The 19,234-nt window shown below is 43.9% G+C and overlaps 2 protein-coding genes and 2 non-coding genes across 5 annotated transcripts in view; 1 reads left to right on the top strand and 3 right to left on the bottom strand.

The window, feature by feature from the left end:
- Nucleotides 1–351: 351 nt before the first annotated feature.
- On the bottom strand, nucleotides 352–13,342 carry LOC117083589 (T-complex protein 1 subunit zeta). Its single transcript, XM_033211430.1, has 14 exons — nucleotides 12,992–13,342; nucleotides 12,496–12,559; nucleotides 10,503–10,637; nucleotides 9,202–9,375; nucleotides 8,269–8,372; nucleotides 6,580–6,690; nucleotides 6,162–6,321; nucleotides 5,986–6,068; nucleotides 5,056–5,152; nucleotides 4,285–4,432; nucleotides 3,449–3,582; nucleotides 2,533–2,635; nucleotides 1,595–1,667; nucleotides 352–1,334 (listed from the first exon to the last, which is right to left on the bottom strand). The coding sequence occupies exons 1-14, from the start codon at nucleotides 13,126–13,128 to the stop codon at nucleotides 1,262–1,264; spliced, it is 1,596 nt and encodes a 531-aa protein (XP_033067321.1). The 5' UTR covers nucleotides 13,129–13,342; the 3' UTR covers nucleotides 352–1,261.
- LOC117083648 lies at nucleotides 3,792–3,925 on the bottom strand. Its single transcript, XR_004437148.1, has one exon. It is a non-coding gene; the product is annotated as a small nucleolar RNA SNORA15 (small nucleolar RNA).
- LOC117083655 lies at nucleotides 9,497–9,627 on the bottom strand. The gene has a single exon (XR_004437149.1). It is a non-coding gene; the product is annotated as a small nucleolar RNA SNORA22 (small nucleolar RNA).
- Nucleotides 13,343–13,376: 34 nt separating the features above from the next.
- Nucleotides 13,377–19,234, top strand: part of LOC117083594 (phosphoserine phosphatase-like) — a 41,124-nt gene continuing 35,266 nt past the window's right edge. Inside the window, exon 1 of one of the 2 annotated variants that reach the window (XR_004437134.1) lies at nucleotides 13,377–13,979. Coding sequence is in view for 1 of the 2 variants with exons in the window: in XM_033211444.1 (XP_033067335.1) it covers nucleotides 13,797–13,803 (7 nt within the window). In the remaining variant the exon portion in view is untranslated. The remainder of the gene's footprint in view (nucleotides 13,980–19,234) is intronic. The other variant, XM_033211444.1, reaches the window with a different exon arrangement.

Raw genomic sequence — 19,234 nt, 5'->3', positions numbered from 1 at the left:
TTTGTGGCCGGACACGGTGGCTCAAGCCTGTAATCCCAGCACTTTGGGAGGCCGAGACGGGTGGATCACGAGGTCAGGAGATCGAGACCATCCTGGCGAACACGGTGAAACCCCGTCTCTACTAAAAAAAAAAATACAAAAAACTAGCCGGGCGAGGTGGCGGGCGCCTGTAGTCCCAGCTACTCGGGAGGCTGAGGCAGGAGAATGGCGTAAACCCGGGAGGCGGAGCTTGCAGTGAGCTGAGATCCGGCCACCGCACTCCAGCCTGGGTGGCAGAGCAAGACTCCGTCTCAAAAAAAAAAAAAAAAAAAAGATTGCTTTTGTGCGTCATACCATTGCAAGACCAGAAAGGAGGTTTCAACTTAACATTTATTGCACAACTCACTTCAGGCCACTGCTGACCCCCCAAAACAGCCTAGTAACACACAACTTCACCTTCAAGGGCTGCTGAGATAGACCAACTATATAATCTCGTGGAACGCAGTAATTTGGGTGAGAAAAATATGACATTAGAGGCTTTGGGATATTTTGCATAAGCAAAAGTTCAGAAGCTTGAAAACACAGTCGGCCTACAATCTCAAATTTCACCCAATAACCATAGCCCTTAGTCACCATGCCTTGCATCATCTTTTTACCTCTGCCTGTTTTTTTGCCTCTTTACACTTGCAGCTCTCTCTCAACTCCCTCGCCTCTAGCTTACTCCTCTTCCCATTTCCTACAACTTAACATTGTGGAGGGGGCCGAGCATTTTAGCAAAGCCATTTCAAAAGCATTCAAAGTCCAACTGACCCAATGCATTTACTCAGAAATTTACACTAACAAGGATGCTTTCAAAATTTTAAATTACTTGTTTATATTAGCATAAAAATTTTAAAACCAAATGCTTAACAATAGGGTACTGTTGGGTAATTTAACATACGTCTACATAAAATTAAGCCATTAAAATTTGCTTTTCAAGGAATATTTAATAACAAGTAACATATGCTTATCTAACATGGAATTTTATGTCACTGCTGCTAAAGCAAAACATCCTGTTTACTGGGTAAAAGAGCTGCTTTATGTGTATACGCTTCAGTGCAATTTTTAAAAATACGGTAATTTCAGAACTTCCAAATTTCAACAGATGCCAGCGTTCTCTCCTTTTGTCATATGGGAAAATTCCTTTGGAAATCATTTGAAGCCTGGACAAAAATCCACAGCTGTATTCTCTCAGGATCACTTTGCAGAGTCTTCAAGACTCAGATACAGAGGAAGCTTCAATTCAACCTTTCAGAGAAGACATTCCAGCTCGCATGATCTCATCAACCAAGAGAATGTTGGTGGCAATCACAGTGCTGAAAGGGGGACAAAAATAAGATGGCTCAGATGATTGGGAGTCCTAATTCGACTCAACTTCCCACTTCCAACCAAGCTGTACACATTACATCCAATTAAATTTCCCCCTTCCCCTCTAAACATCAGAGAGGGCTAGTTCAGTTTCCATACTTCCAGCTGATTACATTATTCATGGGGGAAAAAAGGAGCAACTAAACAGAACACACCAAATGAAGAGTATGATTCTCTAACAGTTTAGTTTTCATTTTCCCAAACTTACCAGGAGTGAAGAAGCTGTTTCTTTACACAATAGTTATCCCATACACCTACTTCTGCTGCTACCATTGGCTCACCTAAAAGGCAACCAAATCTTCTTAAAGTAAGTTCAGTCAATAAGAACCAACAATATTGTGTGTGGCTTTGCTTATCACTGATGATGACTCATTTCCTCCAGTATTAACTATGAGAGTTCAAAGCTTCTCTGTTAGCCCAATTTTCTACTCTAAACCATGACCCCTGTCCACAATATTTGATGAGTGTCTGACTTCTACTGAGAACTCCTGAACACCCCCTCTCTTCTTCTGGAAAGATTTCTGTTTACTCATACTGAAGTACAGCACTTCAACTATCATCTGGCTAAAATGGACTGATCATTTCCCTCATTCCAGAAACCTTTTCTATTAAATAATAATGTTGACAACAATAGGTCTTGCACATACTGCATGGATGTACCTGCTATCTCCTACTTGTACTTAATTTGTGTTGTTTTGTTTACAGGAACCTAAGATTAGGGCTATCACCATTTCACTACATTTCGAGATCCCCTTTTCTGGCATTAATTGCTATCTTTAGCTGGTTTTCATCCAGGAATATAATCACCAAATCTATTTTATCATAGTACTTGATTAAAAACTAAGTAAGGCAAATGCAGTATGAAAATCCTTCAACATTAATCTGAACCATCTACCACCACTCAACATCTCCAAAATTGTATCCCCAAATTACTCATGTCTACTCTAGTCCCTTCGTTATACCTAGTCACTCCATTTTTTATTAATATCCTATTTTATCGTATTTTAGAACCCAGAGTTCCCTAATAGTACTGGTGTCAAATTGCAAAGCAAAATATTTTTTTTGGTCCCCATTTTCAATCTTTCCTGGCTTCAACTCACATATATTACATCTAGTTTTCCCTCTACAACAGTTGCATTCTCTTACCTGTGTTCAGGTCCACACCCACAAGCTGACCTGATTCTGAATGTTCTGCTTGAATTTTAACTAATGTTTCCTGAAGGTCAAAACCAGAGTTCTGAGCAAGAACCTAAAGTAAACAAATTCAATTCTTGAGAAACCAGGAATAACTGATAGTAAAAAAAAAAAAAAAAAAAAGATAAGAAAAAAAAAGAAAATCTTGGCTTGGTGCAGTAACTCACGCCTGTAATCCCAGCACTCTGGGAGGCCATGGCAGGTGGATCACCTGAAGTCGGGAGTTCGAGACCAGCCTGGCCAACATGGTGGAACCCCATCTCTACTAAAAATACAAAAAAAAAAAAAAAAACCCACAAAAACCTAGCTGGGTGTGGTCACAAGTGCCTGTAATCCCAGCTACTTGAGAGGCTGAGGCTGCAGTGAGCCGAGATCGCACCATTGCACTCCAGCCTGGGCAACAAGAGCAAAACTCCGTCTCAAAAAAAAACAAAAAAATCTCATTGCTGAAGACAGAACATTTATGCTCCCTTCAGAGAATAACCAGACACAAGTTACTGATCAATTCTCTCATCTACCTCAAACCCAGCAGCAATATACCAGTCATAAATTATACCTCAAATTAGTATATAATAGAAAATAGTATCAGTTTAAAACAAAAGCAAAAAGCAAGTTTGTACTCAAGTATAACCCCTAATACTGCAAATATTAAACTACAGGTTATCTCTTGTTATCTGAAATGTCAGTTATTCAGGCCTCCCAGAGAAACCAAATACATTTGGATGATGAGGAATATCTGTTCTAGAGTCAGGAAGAAAACTGATCAAACTTGCTTATCCAAAATCCACACTATCAATAAAGGCTACATCATCAAAAAGGTTTGATCAGCTAAATCTTTTGGAAGATTGACTGTTAAAAGCGTGCACACCTTGGGAATAATGAGCAATGCATCAGCAAATGCTTGGACTCCAAGCTGTGCCCTGCCCTTTACACTGGGCTTATATTTAATCAGGGCTTCTGCCATTGCCACTTCCACAGCACCAGCACCTGGAACCACACAGCCTGTTGAATGGGGGAAAAGGAAAAATGCTAAGAAAACTGCAGAACTAATTATGAACAACAACTAAAATACACATATGAAAGCCATTAATTTCTTACAAATTTACTATGACAAAATACAAGCGACTAACATATCAAATAGGAGAATATTTCAACAGAATGGCTTCACTAGCCGCTGGCAGCTCTTTCAACAGATCAGTATTATTTCATTTATCTGTATTCACCTTTAATAATGATATGCTATGAAAAATCTTAGCATACCACTGGCCATTCTAAAGGGAAGACTGCTTTTGCATGGTGTCTGGCTGTGTAAACTACTGATAAAAGACACAGTATTCGGCCATGCCTTTCAGACCAGCAAAACAATATAATAGGGCCAGGCGCGGTGGCTCAAGCCTGTAATCCCAGCACTTTGGGAGGCCGAGACGGGCGGATCACGAGGTCAGGAGATTGAGACCATCTTGGCTAACACGGTGAAAACCCGTCTCTACTAAAAAAAATACAAAAAACTAGCCAGGCGAGGTGGCGGGTGCCTGTAGTCCCAGCTACTCGGGAGGCTGAGGCAGAAGAATGGCGTGAACCCGGGAGGCGGAGCTTGCAGTGAGCTGAGATCCGGCCACTGCACTCCAGCCTGGGTGACAAAGCGAGACTCCGTCTCAAAAAAAAAACCAATATAATAGAATTGAAATATGGTGAGGATCTTACCATCATCAATAGCATTTTTGACAGCCCTCAAGCCATCCCTCACTGCATCTTTGATCTGAGTGAGTGTGTGCTTATTTGGTCCTTTGATCAATAATGTGACAGAACGAGGGTTGTTACATTTCTCAATAAAGGTGAACTTCTCTTCTCCCTATGTGTAGAAAAAATATGATTTTCAAAAACAGGATTTGTGCAGAGTGAAGACAGAAGAGGGACTTACAGAGAATGACAAGCAGCATATTAATAAGGAACAAACTTGATCACATTAAAGCAAATTATCTCCTTTTGAAAAATCACATATAAAAGAAATGGGATTTTCCCCATCAATGGCTTCCCATTACTACAAATAAACCTTCAAATTGTATATAAACAAAAATCTGATCCTGAATTTCAATTAATTTTTCTGCTCAAGACTTCATGAACACAGTGGCTCATGCCTGTAATCTCAGCACTTTGGGAGGCTGAGCGTGAAGGACAGCCTGAGCCCAGGAGTTTGAGACCAGCCTGGGCAACACAGTATGAACTTGTTTCTACAAAAATTACCAAAAAAAAAAAAAAAAATTTAGCCAGGGATGGTAGCACACATGTCTGTGGTCCATTTGCTCAGGAGCCTGAAGAGGGAGGATCACTTGAACCCAGGAAGATGAGGCTGCAGTGAACTGTTATCACACCACTGCACTCCAGCCCGGGCAAGAGTGAGACCTCATCTCACACAAACAAAAATAATTTATGAGCTAAAAGGTTTTATTACCTTGAAGAAGAAAATACACTTACCAATGTATACTCATACACAAGTCCTGCATGTCCCAAGCAGTCAGGACTTAGGTCGTCAAAAGAATTCAGGGCTACCCCACCACAAGCAAGAGTCAGCCTGAAATAGCATTTTAAGGGAGATGGATAAGCAATGTTACCAGTGAATTTCAAAGACAAGACCAGTAATTTTTAGGAAGGAATTTTCCAGAATTACACACAAAATTACATTTCAAAATGTACTTTAATCTAAGCCTTTCCATTTGCCATCAACCAGCTGAAAACTAGTATTTTCTCTTAACCCTCCATTTAAACCACTCTCCCCAAGTCAGCAAATGAAATCAAAGGTGGACAAGAACTCTTTATTAGCCAGGCATGGTAGCTCACACCTGTAATCCCAACACTTCGGGAGGTTGAGGTGGGTGGATCACTTGAGGCCAGGAGTTTGACAACAGCCTAGCTAACACGGCAAAATCCCATCTCTACTAAAAAAACACAAAACAATTCAGTGGGCATGGTGGCAGACACTTGTAATCCCAGCTACTCGGGAGGTGGAGAATCCTATGAACCCAGGAAGTGGAAGATGCAATGAACCACTGCACAACAGGGCAAGACTGTCTCAAAAAATAACAATAAAATTAAAAAAAATTTTAAAAAGCTTCTTATTGTGGTGAGCTCTTTGGGAAAAAGTATACTGAATCAGAGACAAAAAGTAAAATAATGTTTACAAGGGGCAAGGGGGAGGGAGAAATGGGGAGTAACTATTTAATGGGTATACGGTTTCAGTTTGTGATTATGAAAAAAGTCCTAGAGATGGACAGTGCTGACGGGGTGCACAATGTGAATATAGTTAATGACAATTCATTGTACATTTGAAAAACCTGAAAATAAATTGTAAGGAAAAATAATCCCAATTCACTTGCAAAATGAGTAAAAGTCAAATTACTCAGATACCTCTCCATATTTCTCCTTTTAGCTCTGCGCAGAGCAACTATGCCTTCTTTTGAAAGAGCATCTAAGGAAAAGGGGTCAATTCCCTATAACAAAAATAAAAATTAATTTCAACATCTTCCACCTTAAAAGCAAAAAGGATGATACATACTATTTATACATTGGGTTTTCATTCTCACCTTTTGATTAATAACAACAAATCCTTTATCTGAATCACCACAGACTTTCCTTTTCAGTTCTATTATTTTTTTAACTTTATCTTCAATGAATTTTCTTTCAGCTTTTACGAGTTTTTCTCTCTCTTCTGCACTTTTGTAAAAAAAGCCAGAACTCACTTCTCTATTAAGGAAAAAAAAAGGTTACAGAAAGCAAGGAAACATTAAGAAAGTAGCTTCTGACACTGGTTTAGTCCTAAGATTTAACAGTTCACTGAGCTCCAATCCTGTCCCTTATACATCTTCAGAGACTATTTCCTGTAAGTCCCTCACACCAATTTGAGCATTATTGTCCTTACAGTGGGAAACAAAGTTTCACAAAAAATAACTCCCCTAAAATACGAAGCTCCTTGATTTCACTGTTAAGGGGCTATAAACTTACGTTTTTTCATACTCTAATGATACGTTACAAGTGAGGACATAGGCATCCTCCACCCTTTTCTTCATATCAGGATGCCGTGCTCCGTGGTCCAAAACAAGCCCTCTGATTAAGCTGTTCAAACACACACAAAATTACGGTTATTGATTTTCACATGGGTGTATAATATGTTAAACACTGAACTAAGAAGGTATTGATATTTCATGCAGTCACACTTCTTTTTTTTTGAGACGGAGTCTCGCTCTGTCGCCCAGGCTGGAGGGTAGTGGTGTCGTCTCGGCTCACTGCAAGCTCCACCTCCTGGGTTCACACCATTCTCCTGCCTCAGCCTCCTGAGTAGCTGGGACTACAGGTGCCCACCACCATGTCCAGCTAATATTTTTTGTATTTTTAGTAGAGATGGGGTTTCACTGTGTTAGCCAGGATGGTTTCGATCTCCTGACCTTGTGATCTGCCTGCCTCGGTCTCCCAAAGTGCTGGAATTACAGGCATGAGCCACCGCGTCCAGCCTATTTCTTGAATTACTTAAAGATCCTATGCTGTACAGCAAAGTCTGCAGAGATAGTCTCACTAGTAGGCTGTCAAACTGTGATGACGTCCTTTAAAAACATGTTTTCTGCCAAGCGCCTGTAATCCCAGCACTTAGGGAGGCAGAAGTGAGAGGACACCTTAATCCCGGGAATTTAAAACCAGCCTAGGCAACATAGGGAGACTCCATTCTCCACAAAAAAAAAAAAAAAAAAGAAAAACACATTTTCTAAGTCTTTGAAAAAAATTTTTTAAATTTCTCTACTACTTCTCATTATGCTTCGTACCTAGCAATTCAAAAAATGCCAAATGACTGATGTCATTCACTTTTCAGAATCATTCTAACTATAAGTATAACGTCACATTCACCTTATTTCAGGAGAAAATATTACTAAAAGTAAAAACAATATTCATCTAGCAATTTATCCAACTTACATCTTCAGGTAAATATACATTTTATACCCAAAGATATTTTAAAAATTGCCAACGATCTCATGCCTGTAATCCCAGCACTCTAGGAGGCCGAGGCGGGTGAATCACGAGGTCAGGAGATTAAGACCATCTTGGCTAACATGATGAAAACCCTTCTCTACTAAAAATACAAAAAAAATTAGCCAGGCGTGGTGGTGGGCACCTGTAGTCCCAGCTACTCAGGAAGCTGGAGCAGAATGACGTGAACCCGGAAGGTAGAGCTTGCAGTTGAGCAGAGATTGTGCCACTGCACTCCAGCCTGGGCCACAAGAGTGAGACTCGGTCTCAGGGGAAAAAAAAAAAAAAAAGCCAACCATATATTGTACAAAGCACCCCTAAATTTCTAAACACAGTTTATTTTTTATTTTTTTGGGATGGAGTTTCGCTGTTGTCACTCAGGCTGGAGTGCAATGGTGTGGTCTCAGCTCACTGCGACCTCCACCTCCCAGGGTCAAGCGATTCTGCTGCATCAACCTCCCGAGTAGCTGGGATTACAGGCGCGTGCCACCACGCCCGGTATGCCCAGCTAATTTTTGTAATTTTAATAGAAACGGGGTTTCCCCATGTTGGCCAGGTTGGTCTGGAACTCCTGACCTCAGGTGATTTGCCCGCTACGGCCTCCCAAAGTGCTGGGATTACAGGCGTAAGACCCCACGCCCGATCATTAGTATTTCACAGTATTCTACCACCTACCTTGTATCAGTTTCAGATTTATGTTTCATCTCCATGATCTCAATCATGAAGAGATCAATAGGTTCATCTTGTTTTTTAATGGCCAAAATGGAGTCCACTACAGCCTGCAATTGGAGGAGCATAACCATTAAGTAAATTCAATTTACAGCAGCAGAAACATGTTGCTTTTCCGAAAGCTAAAGTAGACAGTTTCATTTTACAATTATACACTGATTTAAGTCTTTTTCTATGAGCGAACAGAATGTATTATATGTAAACAGCAACAACTGAAGTAATTTACATTTCTGAAATCTCAATCTGTAATTCCCAAACATTAACATTAATTAACGTTAACATTCCTCTTGTTTTATTAAAAATACTGGCAACTTGGAAGCTTTTTTTTTTTTTTTTTGAGGCGGAGTCTCGCTCTGTCACCCAGGCTGGAGTGCAGTGGCCGGATCTCAGCTCACTGCAAGCTCCGCCTCCTGGGTTCATGCCCTTCTCCTGCCTCAGCCTCCCGAGTAGCTGGGACTACAGGCGCCCGCCACCTCGCCCGGCTAGTTTTTTTTGTATTTTTAGTAGAGACGGGGTTTCACCGTGTTAGCCAGGATGGTCTTGATCTCCTGACCTTGTGATCCGCCCATCTTGGCCTCCCAAAGTGCTGGGATTACAGGCTTGAGCCACCGCGCCCGGCCAACTTGGAAGCTTTCTAATAACAAAATCTCCACTTTATAAATCTTTTAATGAAAGCTTCAATTTTACTTTTATAACCCGGTTACGTATACTATTATTTGAATTTCCTCATTTTAAAGACACAAATTAGGTATCATTGCCCCAAAAACGAACCTATACAGCACTTTGTAATTGAAATTGGGAATTATATTCATGTTTCTACTATCAGAGATTTTCTATATAGGTGTACTATACCAGACACAGACAACATTTAATACATACCTCTGTTAAGACATCTGCAAGTTCAGCATGAACTTTAGTACGAAGAGATGTTCTGGCCACATCTATAAGTGTTTCCCTGTCCATCTCTCTGCTTACTTTGACTTCTTCCAAAAACTGAAGGGCCTTTTCTTTTGCAGCTTCAAATCCTTCAGTGATTATTCTGGGATGAAGGCCCTACAATAAACACACATTAACACTTGCATCTTCAAGTAGGTGCAACCACAGTTCATGACAAAGTTCAGTTAATTCCTGAAGGGGTATTCTGGATCATCGTACCTTTGAACACGAGGTAATATAATGTGCTGGCTTTCTGAATACATTTAAAAGGATAAATATTCCTTTCAATGCAGAGGAGAACAGGTAATGCTCTAACACAGGGTCAAAGCCAAGGAAACTATAAAGCACACTTGGGTATTCACTGTGCAAACCACTCTGAATCATTTCAAAACCGACACTGTGTCCCAACCAACAACTCACAGATGGTAACACTATTCTATCTTTTCTTTTTTTTTTTTTTTTTTGGAGACGGAGTTTCACACTTGTTGCCCAGGCTGGAGGCAATGGCACGATCCCAACTCACCACATCCTCCGCCTCCTGGGTTCAAGCGATTGTCCTACTTCAGCCTCCCAAGTAGCTGGGATTACAGGCATGGGCCACCATGCCCAGCTAATTTTTGTATTTTTAGTAGAGATGGGGTTTCTCCATGTTGGTCAGACTGGTCTCGAACTCTCGACCTCAGGTGATCCGCCCACCTCGGCTGGGATTACGGGTGTGAGCGACCACGCTTGGCCTATTCTATTTTTTCTATAGGTAATCTCAAACTAATTCACGTAATTTACTAATAAAAATAAATAAAGACTGTCTGCTCTCTTCTGCCAGGAAATTCTGACAATAGATTCATAGTCCCTGAGGTTTGTTTTAAACCTTGCAACTAGTCAGGACTAAAAAAGTGGAATTTATCCAAATGTAAGCTTTTGGTTGGCTTTTGCCTAACAAATAAATATGCCTAGTCCTAAACATCCCATTTTAAAATCTCAATTATTAATCTACACTAAAGACAGATACAAATCACATAGGCAATTCAACTTGATTATAAAATTATTTTCGGGCCAAAGAAGGTTCTATAACCTGTCCAAGGTCACAATTAATTTATTTTAGACCAGGACGAAGATCCAGATTTAAGCCCCCTAATTCTACTCTATGGCCTCAGCTAGTATTAACAGCACATCAATTTGTATAAATAAGTATCAGACACTTCCTATATACAATAAAATATTACAGAAACAAGAGTTGTGCATACTTCAGAAATGTAGAGATCCGCCTGTTTCAGTAGTTCTCCAATGATTAGGACATTGGAAGTTGTACCATCACCAGTTATATCATCCTGGGCTGTTGCTACCTTTGCTATTAAAGAAGCTGTTGGATGTTGAATTTGCTGAAAGTAGAAAAAGAATGAATCACTTAAAACAACATGAAGCAGTCTAAATATACCCCAAACAAAATGTAGGAAGGGCCTCTTTAAGTGCTATCTACTTGAAAAAGCTACTCAAGTGTTTGGCTACAAATTACTTCGATTAGGTATCACGCACATGCAATTATGATTGAAACGTTTTCATGTGTAACTTATTTCCCAGGTTATCTCTACTCTACAGATGAGGAAGCTTGAGGCTAAAAGTTAAGTCAAAATGACAGAGCTACCAGTTAACAGTAAAACATAATTTTACATACTTGCCTCTTTATGGCAAGTGTATGGCTCTAGTGAGAATAAGTCAGGTATCTCCTAAAGGGCACACACATCATAATTATTTTTGTAGGTTTGTAATTTTTTCAAAGAAAACTGAAAGACTTCTGGAGATTGGAGAGAAGTTCCAGTGGGAGGAGACTTCTGAGGTGGTAGGAACAATTTATTTCTTAGCTACAGCAGTGGTTGTGTGTGTCCATTTTATAATTATTTCTTAAATTGTAAATGTTCAATGTGCTTCTCTCTACTTACGCTGTATTTCTCACACACTAAAACCCAAATAATTTTTTGTTTTGTTTTGGAGACAGTGTCTGTCACCTACGTTGGAGTGCAGTGGCACAAACTCGGCTCAATGAAACCTCAGCCTCCCAGGTTCAAGCAATCGATTCTCCTGGCTCCGCCTCTGGAGTAGCTGAGACAACAGGCGTGCAGGACCACGTCCAGCTAATTTTTGTATTTTTCGTAGAGACAGAGTTTTACCATGTTGGCCAGGGCTGGTCGTGAAATCCTGGCCTCAAATGAGCCCTCAGCCTTCCAAAGTGCTGGGATTACAAGCATGAGCCACCACACCCAGCCCCCAAACAATTCTGACGTCAAGTTTAACTGTAGCTCCAGTTTTCCAACACGGGCCACTATTGAGCCCACTAAAAACAAACACTACACCTCCTAGGTTAGCAAGTCCTTACTAAAGATATTTCATTTGGATGTTGATAGCTTGGTACACTACTAGCAAAATCCTAAGTATTATTCTGAACTCAAATCAGCAGGAAATCATTTCCTGTTCTTGAACTGCTAAGTTTTGGGAATTTAGGGGATGAGTAAAACGCATACTCCCCTCAATAATCTCATATTCTCCATCCCTAAGACTTGCAAAGAGACAGATTTCAATCCCCTCCACTTGGAGATGAGACCTAACACAGAAATTGCTGTTTTAAAAAGAGAAAAACCGGCTGCGTGCGGTGGCTCACGCCTAGTAATCCCAGCACTTTCGGCGGCTGATGCGGGCGGATCACCTGAAGTCAGGAGTTCAAGACCAGCCTGGCCAACACGGTGAAATCCTCTCTCCACTAAAAATACAAAAATCAACTGGGAGTGGTGGCCCGAGCCTGCAATCCTCGCTACTTGGGAGACTAAGACAGAGGAATCGCTTGAACCTGGGAGGTGGAGGTTGCAGCGAGCCAAGATTGTGCCACCGAGCAACACAGCAACACTTCATCTAATAAAAACTAAAAAAAAAAAAAAAAAAAAAGAAGAAAAATCATTCTCATGCATTTTGCCCAAGTGATTGTGTCAACCTCTCTTAATTTTTCAAATTTTATAATAATTAACTTTAATATACAATTACAGTCCTTTAGCCCAGACTGTGAATAGCAAAAAAGCAGGGATTCAAAGGCAGAGCTGTCAGACTCCAGGCACTGTGAGTACTATTACTGGTTACATGCCACTTCTAAATGTTCTCCTACCTTGAAAACGGACACTGCAAATCTTTCTACAAAGCAAACAATCTACGGAAAATCAAGACCATTCTGACCTAGAGCAGAGCACCTCTCACCATTTCGTGAAGCAGTACATTGCCGTCTTTAGTAAGTTTGATGTCTCCAGCGCCAGAAACGAGCCTGTTTAAGGGACAGAAATGAATCAGACTGTGACTTTTTCAACGATAACTAAAAGTCCCATTAGAAAACGAGATCTTCCCAGATCTTACGGAGCCAGGGATATGGGGCTAGTTATCTCCCGAGGCTGGAGGACAGGTGTAGTGCCCACCCGTCCCCGCAGAGATTGTGCCGAGTCCTCAGGATGCCTGGAAGCCCCAAAGGGCGGGGAACGCCGCGCTCTAGAGCCGCTTTGTTCTCCCCGGAGACGGCATCGACGCTGGAAGAAATGGCCGGGACGGTGGGGCTTAGCAGAGAACAGGGCCGACCCCGAAGGACGCGGAGAAGGGCGGCTGCGGAACTCCGAGGCGGCGGGCTCCAGCCCGCGGTCCCGGGCCAGCCAGGTGCGTGGCGGCGCGCGGTGCCCACCCGTCCCTCCCTTCAGCCCCGCCTCACATCTTCATGGTGCCCTTGGGCCCCAGGTTGGTCCTTAGCACGTCCTGTAGACCCCGCGCCGCGCTGATGTTGACCGCCAGGGCCGCCTGCGCTCGGGCCACCTCGGCCTTGGGGTTCAAGGTTTTCACCGCCGCCATCGCTGCTCCAGCGGAGGAAAAGGAAACGATGCTGAGAGCCCAGAGCCGGCGCGGCGTGGCTAGGAGGAACTATCCGGGTCTTCTGGAAAAGTCGGCGCGTCCGGCCCGCCCCCAGCGTGCCCGCGCGCCTCCGCCATTGGGCCACAGGTCGTCTGGCGCCCGTCCATTGGTCTATGGCTGCATGGCGCCTACGGTCCCACCCCTCGCGCGGCGGCCGTGGCGTCATCGCGCACGGGAGGAGCCTGTTCCCTGCCGACCGTGCTCCTTGGTTCAGGTGTCGCAACTCAGTGGGGCCCAGCTTTGTGGACCCGGAGCCCAGGACGCAGTCGGTGCTTGTGCTCCGGGGGGGCAGGGCGTAGGGTGGGCCTCCTCCCGCCTCTACTCTCGCGGTTTGCCCCTCAGTCTCCTTTCTTTGCTGCTTTTATGCCTTTTTTTTTTTTTTTTTTGAGACGGAGTCTCGCTCTGTCGCCCAGGCTGGAGTGCAGTGGCGCGATCTCGGCTCACTACAAGCTCCGCCCCCCGGGTTCACCCTTTTATGTCTTTCATTGGAGCTTTCTGGACCGTGTGCTTGATGGTGCCTTAGGTGCCGTGGGGACACACGCGAGTCTGATAAGCACCCTCCCCCGGAATCATGCGGTGCTGTGAGGCCTAGCGAAGATGAAGATAGAATGCAAGGTAGAAAGTGCTGGATACCTTTAGAAAGCTACAGAACTGGTGCGATGGGAGTTGAGACGTAAGAACCTGCCCGTCCGTAGGGCTCTGGATGCTGCTGAGGCCCGAGGCCCCCATGGCAGATTTGAAAACTCACCCTTGTAGAGTCATTCCTGCCTTTGAGAGGACTCCCTGTTAAGGTAAATTTCCAAAGAGCTCCACAGTTGTCTCCAGTATCCAGTGTCCCGCCAAATACCAGGGATTCCGTAACACGTGATATTTTACTTTATTTATTTTCTTTTTGTAGACATAGGGTCTCACCATGTTGCCCAGGGTGGTCTCAAACTTCAGAGTTCAAGTGATCCTCCCGCCTCCGCCTTCCAAAGTGTTGGGATTATAGGCGTGAGCTGCCGCACCCGGCTGGTATTTTATTTTTAATAAATAATGGGAATTGTTCTGAATTCAAAAGGCACCAAAGGGCATGTGGTGGAAATCAAATCTTCCTCCCACCTCTAGTTCAACACTAGAGGCAAAGTTACCCCCTGGATACTCTATGAATTTTTGGAATGCTTTCTGAATTTATAAACTTACGTATGAATATAATCATTTCCTCACACAAACAGCAATTCATAATACACACTGTAGGGTGTGTTATACTTTAAGTGTCTTGGAGATTGTGCCATATCAAGACTAATGGGAAGTCCTCGGTAACAGCTGCGTGATGTTCTTTGTAAGAATGACACAACTAGGGGCCAGGGCTCAGTGGCTCATGCCTGTAATCCCGGCACTTTGGGAGGCTGAGGCGGAGGCATCACTTGTGCCTGAGAGTTCAAGATCAGTCGAGGCAGCATAGCGAGACTCCATCTCTACAAAATATACAAAAATTAGCCGGGCGTGGTGCTGCACGTCTGTGGTCCCAGCTACTTGGGAGGCTGAGGTGCGAGGATCGCTGGAATCTGGGAGGCGGAGGTTGCAGTCAGCTATGATCTTGCCACTGCACTTCAGCCTGAGCGACAGAGCTGACCCTGTCTCAAAAAGAATGACACAACTAACCGGTCACCTACTGACTAATGTTTAAGTTGTTCCCAATCTGCTATTCAGGCTGCAGTGAATATCTGGATATATGATGCTTTTAGGTGGTTTGTGTATTTGAGAATCACAAAAACATCTATATATATGACTAGTAGCACTGCACAATAGAAGATTAGTTATTAGTTCCATAGGCATTACATGGTGTGCATTCAGATTTATTATAACTGCTGTTAAAAATGTTATGAGGAGGCCAGACATGGTGGTGAATGCTTGTAATCCCAACACTTTGGGAGGCCGAGGCGGGCGGATCACTTGAGGTCAGGAGTTCAAGACCATCCAGGCCAACATGGTGAAACCCCGTCTCTGTAACAATACAAACATTAGCCTAGCCTGGTGGTGTGCATCTGTGATCCAAACTACTAGGGAGGCTGAGGCATGAGGATTGCTTGAACTCAGGAAGCAGAGGTTGCAGTGAGCCAAGATCATGCCACTGCACTCCAGCCTGAGTGACAGAGCCAGACTCTGTCTCAAAAAAAAAAAAAAAAAAAAAGGCCAGCCAGGCACAGTGGCTCACACCTGTAATTCCAGTACTTCGTGAGGCCGGGTGGGCAGATCACTTGAGGTCAGGAGTTCAAGACCAACCTTGCCAACATGGTGAAACCCCATCGCTACCAAAAATGTAAAAAGTTAGCTGGAGGATGGGCGCGGTGGCTCAAGCCTGTAATCCCAGCACTTTGGGAGGCCAAGATGGGCGGATCACGAGGTCAGGAGATCGAGACCATCCTGGCTAACACGGTGAAACCCCGTCTCTACTAAGAAATACAAAAAACTAGCCGGGCGAGGTGGCGGGCGCCTGTAGTCCCAGCTACTCGGGAGGCTGAGGCAGGAGAATGGCATAAACCTGGGAGGCGGAGCCTGCAGTGAGCTGAGATCCGGCCACTGCACTCCAGCCTGGGCGACAGAGCGAGACTCTGTCTCAAAAAAAAAAAAAAAAAAAAAAAAGCTGGGTGTGGTGGCGCACGCCTGTAATCCCAGCTATTTAGGAGGCTGAGGAAGGAGAACCATTTGAATTCTGGAGATGGAAGTTGCAGTGAGCCAAGATCGTGTCACTGCACTCCAGCCTGGGCAACAGAGCGAGACTCCTCAAAAAAAAAAAAAAAAAAAAAAAAGGCCAGGCACAGTGATTCATGCCTGTAATCCCAGCACTTTGGGAGGCTGAGGTGGGCGGATCACGAGGTCAGGAGTTCGAGACCGGCCTGACCAACGTGGTGAAACCCCGTCTCTACTAAAAAATACAAAAAACAAATTAACTGGGCATGGTGGCAGGCGCCTGTAGTCCCAGCTACTCGGGAGGCTGAGGTAAGAGAATGGCATGAATCCAGGAGGTGGAGCTTGCAGTGAGCCGAGATGGTGCCACTGTACTCCAGCCTGGGCGACAGAGTGAGACTCTGTCTCAAAAACACACAAACAAAAAAAACCTAGAGGATGGGTTAATGGGTGCAGCAAACCACCATGGCATATGTATATCTATGTAACAAAACTGCACATTCTGCACGTTTCCCTGAATTTAAAGCAAAAAAAAAAAAAAGCCAGGTGTCATGGCGCATGCCTGTATTCCCAGCTACTTGTGTGGCTGAGGCAGAATTGCTTGAACCCGGGAGGCGGAGGTTGCAGGGAGCCAGAATCGCAGCACTACACTCCAGCCTGAGTGATAGAGCGAGACCCTGTCTCAAACATAAAAAGGCCGGGCGCCATGGCTCAAGCCTGTAATCCCAGCACTTTGGGAGGCCGAGGCGGGCGGATCACAAGGTCAGGAGATCGAGACCATCCTGGCTAACATGGTGAAACCCCGTCTCTACTAAAAAATACAAAAAACTAGCCGGGCGAGGTGGCGGGCGCCTGTAGTCCCAGCTACTTGGGAGGCTGAGGCAGGAGAATGGCGTGAACCCGGGAGGCGGAGCTTGCAGTGAGCTGAGATCTGGCCAGTGCACTCCAGCTTGGGTGACAGAGCAAGACTCCGTCTCAAAAAAAAAAAACATAAAAAGAATTTGTGAAAAACAGTAAGAAGAATTCCCATACTCTACCCACAGATCCCTCTATTGTAAACATCACATTTAACCCCGGAATAAGAAATTAACATTGATGTAGGATCCAATCTATAGATTTCATTCAAATTTTTCTAATTATAACATGAATGTTCTATCTCTGGCCCAGGATTCTATTTATCCAGAATTACTCTTCACATTTAGTTGTCACATTCTTCAGTCTGGAACAGTTCTGCAATTTTTCAGTCTTTAATGATCTTGGCATTTTTTTTGAGTACTGGCCTGTTATTTTACAGACTGTTCCTTACTTAAGGGTTATTTGATGTTTCCTTATGATTTTTTTTTTTCAAATTTTTTAAAGATGGAGTCTCGCTCTCGCTCTTTTGCCCAGGCTGGAGTGCAGTGGCGCTATCTCTGCTCACTGCAGCCTCTGCCTACCGGGTTCAAGTGATTCTCCTGCCTCAGCCTCCGGAGTAGCTGGGATTACAGGCACCCACCACCATGCTGGGCTAATTTTTGTACTTTTAGTAGAGATAGGGTTTCGGCATGTTAGCCAGGCTGGTCTCAAACTCCTGACCTCAGGTCATCTACCTGCCTTGGCCTCCCAAAGTGCTGGGATTACAGGCGTGAGCCACTGCGCCTGGCCTGATGTTTTCTTATGTTTAAATGCAGGTTATGGCCGGGTGCAGTGGCTCACGCCTGTAATCCCAGCCCTTTGGGAGTCCAAGGCGGGTGGGTCATGAGGTCAAGAGATTGAGACCATCCTGGCCAATATGGTGCAATCCCGTCTCTACTAAAAATACAAAAAATTAGCTGGGCATGGTGGTGCACGCCTGTAATCCCAGTTACTCAGGAGACTGAGACAGGAGAATCACTTGAACCCAGGAGGCGGAGGTTGCAGTGAGTCGAGATCACGCCACTGCACTCCAGCCTGGGCTATAGAGCAAGACTCCGTTATCAAAAACAACAACAACAACAAAAAAAAAAACAGGTTGTTCCTTTTTGGCAAGAACACCAGAGAATGTGTCCTTTTCAAGGCATCATAGGAAGAGTCACATGATGTCAGTTTTTCTCGTTCCTGGTGATGTTAACTTTGTTCACTTGGTTAATGTTTGCCAGATTGCTCTACTTTAAAGTTACTAGCTTTTCTTTGTATTTAGTAAGCATTTAATAAACATTTTGTGGGAAAATATGTGACTGTTCTGTTTTTCATCGTAACAGTGCCTACTAATTTAAGCATTCATCGATTTTGTTGTTGTTTTTGAGACAGGGTCTCACTTTGTCGTCCAGGCTGGAGTGCAGTAGCTCAATCACACAGCTTACTGCAGCCTGAACCTCCTGGGCTCAGCTTCCTATCTCAACCTCCTGAGTAGCTGAGACTTCAGGTGTACACCACTATGCCTGGCTAATTTAAAACTTTTTTTTTTTTTTTTTTTTTTTTAGAGATAAGGTCATGGTATGTTGCTTGGGTGAGTTTCAAACTCCTAGGCTCAAGCAGTCCTCCTGCCTCAGCCTCCCAAAGCGCTGGGGTTACAGGCATGAGCCACTGTGCCCAGCCCATCAATAATTTTTGCCTGAAACAATTATTACTGTGATCTTTGTATTGAAAGTCCTCCATGGATCTGTTGCGTGCTTACATGTCTTGCTGTGTATGCCAAGAATGCAAGGCCCAAGAATGCTCTTTATTTGGGGCTTTTCTCAGAGTTGTTTATACAACTACTAATCTTCAGAGACAAGTTAATGTTTCCTCCTGGACAAAGAGCAGGCTTGCCCACTGCTTGGTATAAAAACAATAGATTTCAGCCTGGCGTAGTGGCTCATGTCTATAATCCCAGCACTTTTTTTTTTTTTTTTTGAGGTGGAGTCTCACTCTGCTCACTCTGTTGCCCAGGCAGTGGTGCGATATTGGCTCACTGCAGCCTCCACCTTCTGGGTTCAAGTGATTCTCCTGCCTCATCCTCTTGAGTAGCTGGGACTACAGGTACCTGCCACCACACCTGGCTAATTTTTGTATTTTTGTAGAGACAGGGCTTCACCATGTTGGCCAGGCTGGTCTCAAACTCTTGACTTCAGGTGATTTGCCCCCCTCGGCCTCCCAAAGTGCTGGGATTACAGGTGTGAGCCACTGCGCCCAGCCATCCCAGAACTTTGGAAGGCGAAGGTGGAGGATCCTTTGAGGCCAGGAGTTCGAGACCAACCAACACAGTAAGACCCCATCTCTACAAAAATAAAACAATAAACGAGGTGGGCAGATCACCTGAGGTCGGGAGTTCAACACCAGCCTGACCAACATGGAGAAAACCCGTGTCTACTAAAGAAATACACAGTGAGCCAGGTGTGATGGCACATGCCTGTAATCCCAGCTACTGGGGAGGCTG

Source organism: Trachypithecus francoisi, unplaced genomic scaffold (assembly GCF_009764315.1).
Source record: "Trachypithecus francoisi isolate TF-2019V2 unplaced genomic scaffold, Tfra_2.0 Contig00380, whole genome shotgun sequence".
Taxonomy (NCBI): Eukaryota; Metazoa; Chordata; class Mammalia; order Primates; family Cercopithecidae; genus Trachypithecus; species Trachypithecus francoisi.
The sequence above is the reverse complement of the archived record's forward strand: the minus strand, read 5'-3'. Positions and strand labels throughout refer to the sequence as shown.

Bases quoted from the DNA above. Each gene is read 5' to 3' on its own strand.
- LOC117083589 (XM_033211430.1), bottom strand. From the start codon at position 13,128: ATGGCGGCGGTGAAAACCTTGAACCCCAAGGCCGAGGTGGCCCGAGCG. The intron at 5,153-5,985 runs GTATCTGAGTAA...ATGCTATTTCAG, and splicing joins AAAAGGAGAAATATGGAGAG to GCTGACTCTTGCTTGTGGTG. The intron at 3,583-4,284 runs GTAAGATCCTCA...CCCATTCAACAG, and splicing joins CAAAAATGCTATTGATGATG to GCTGTGTGGTTCCAGGTGCT.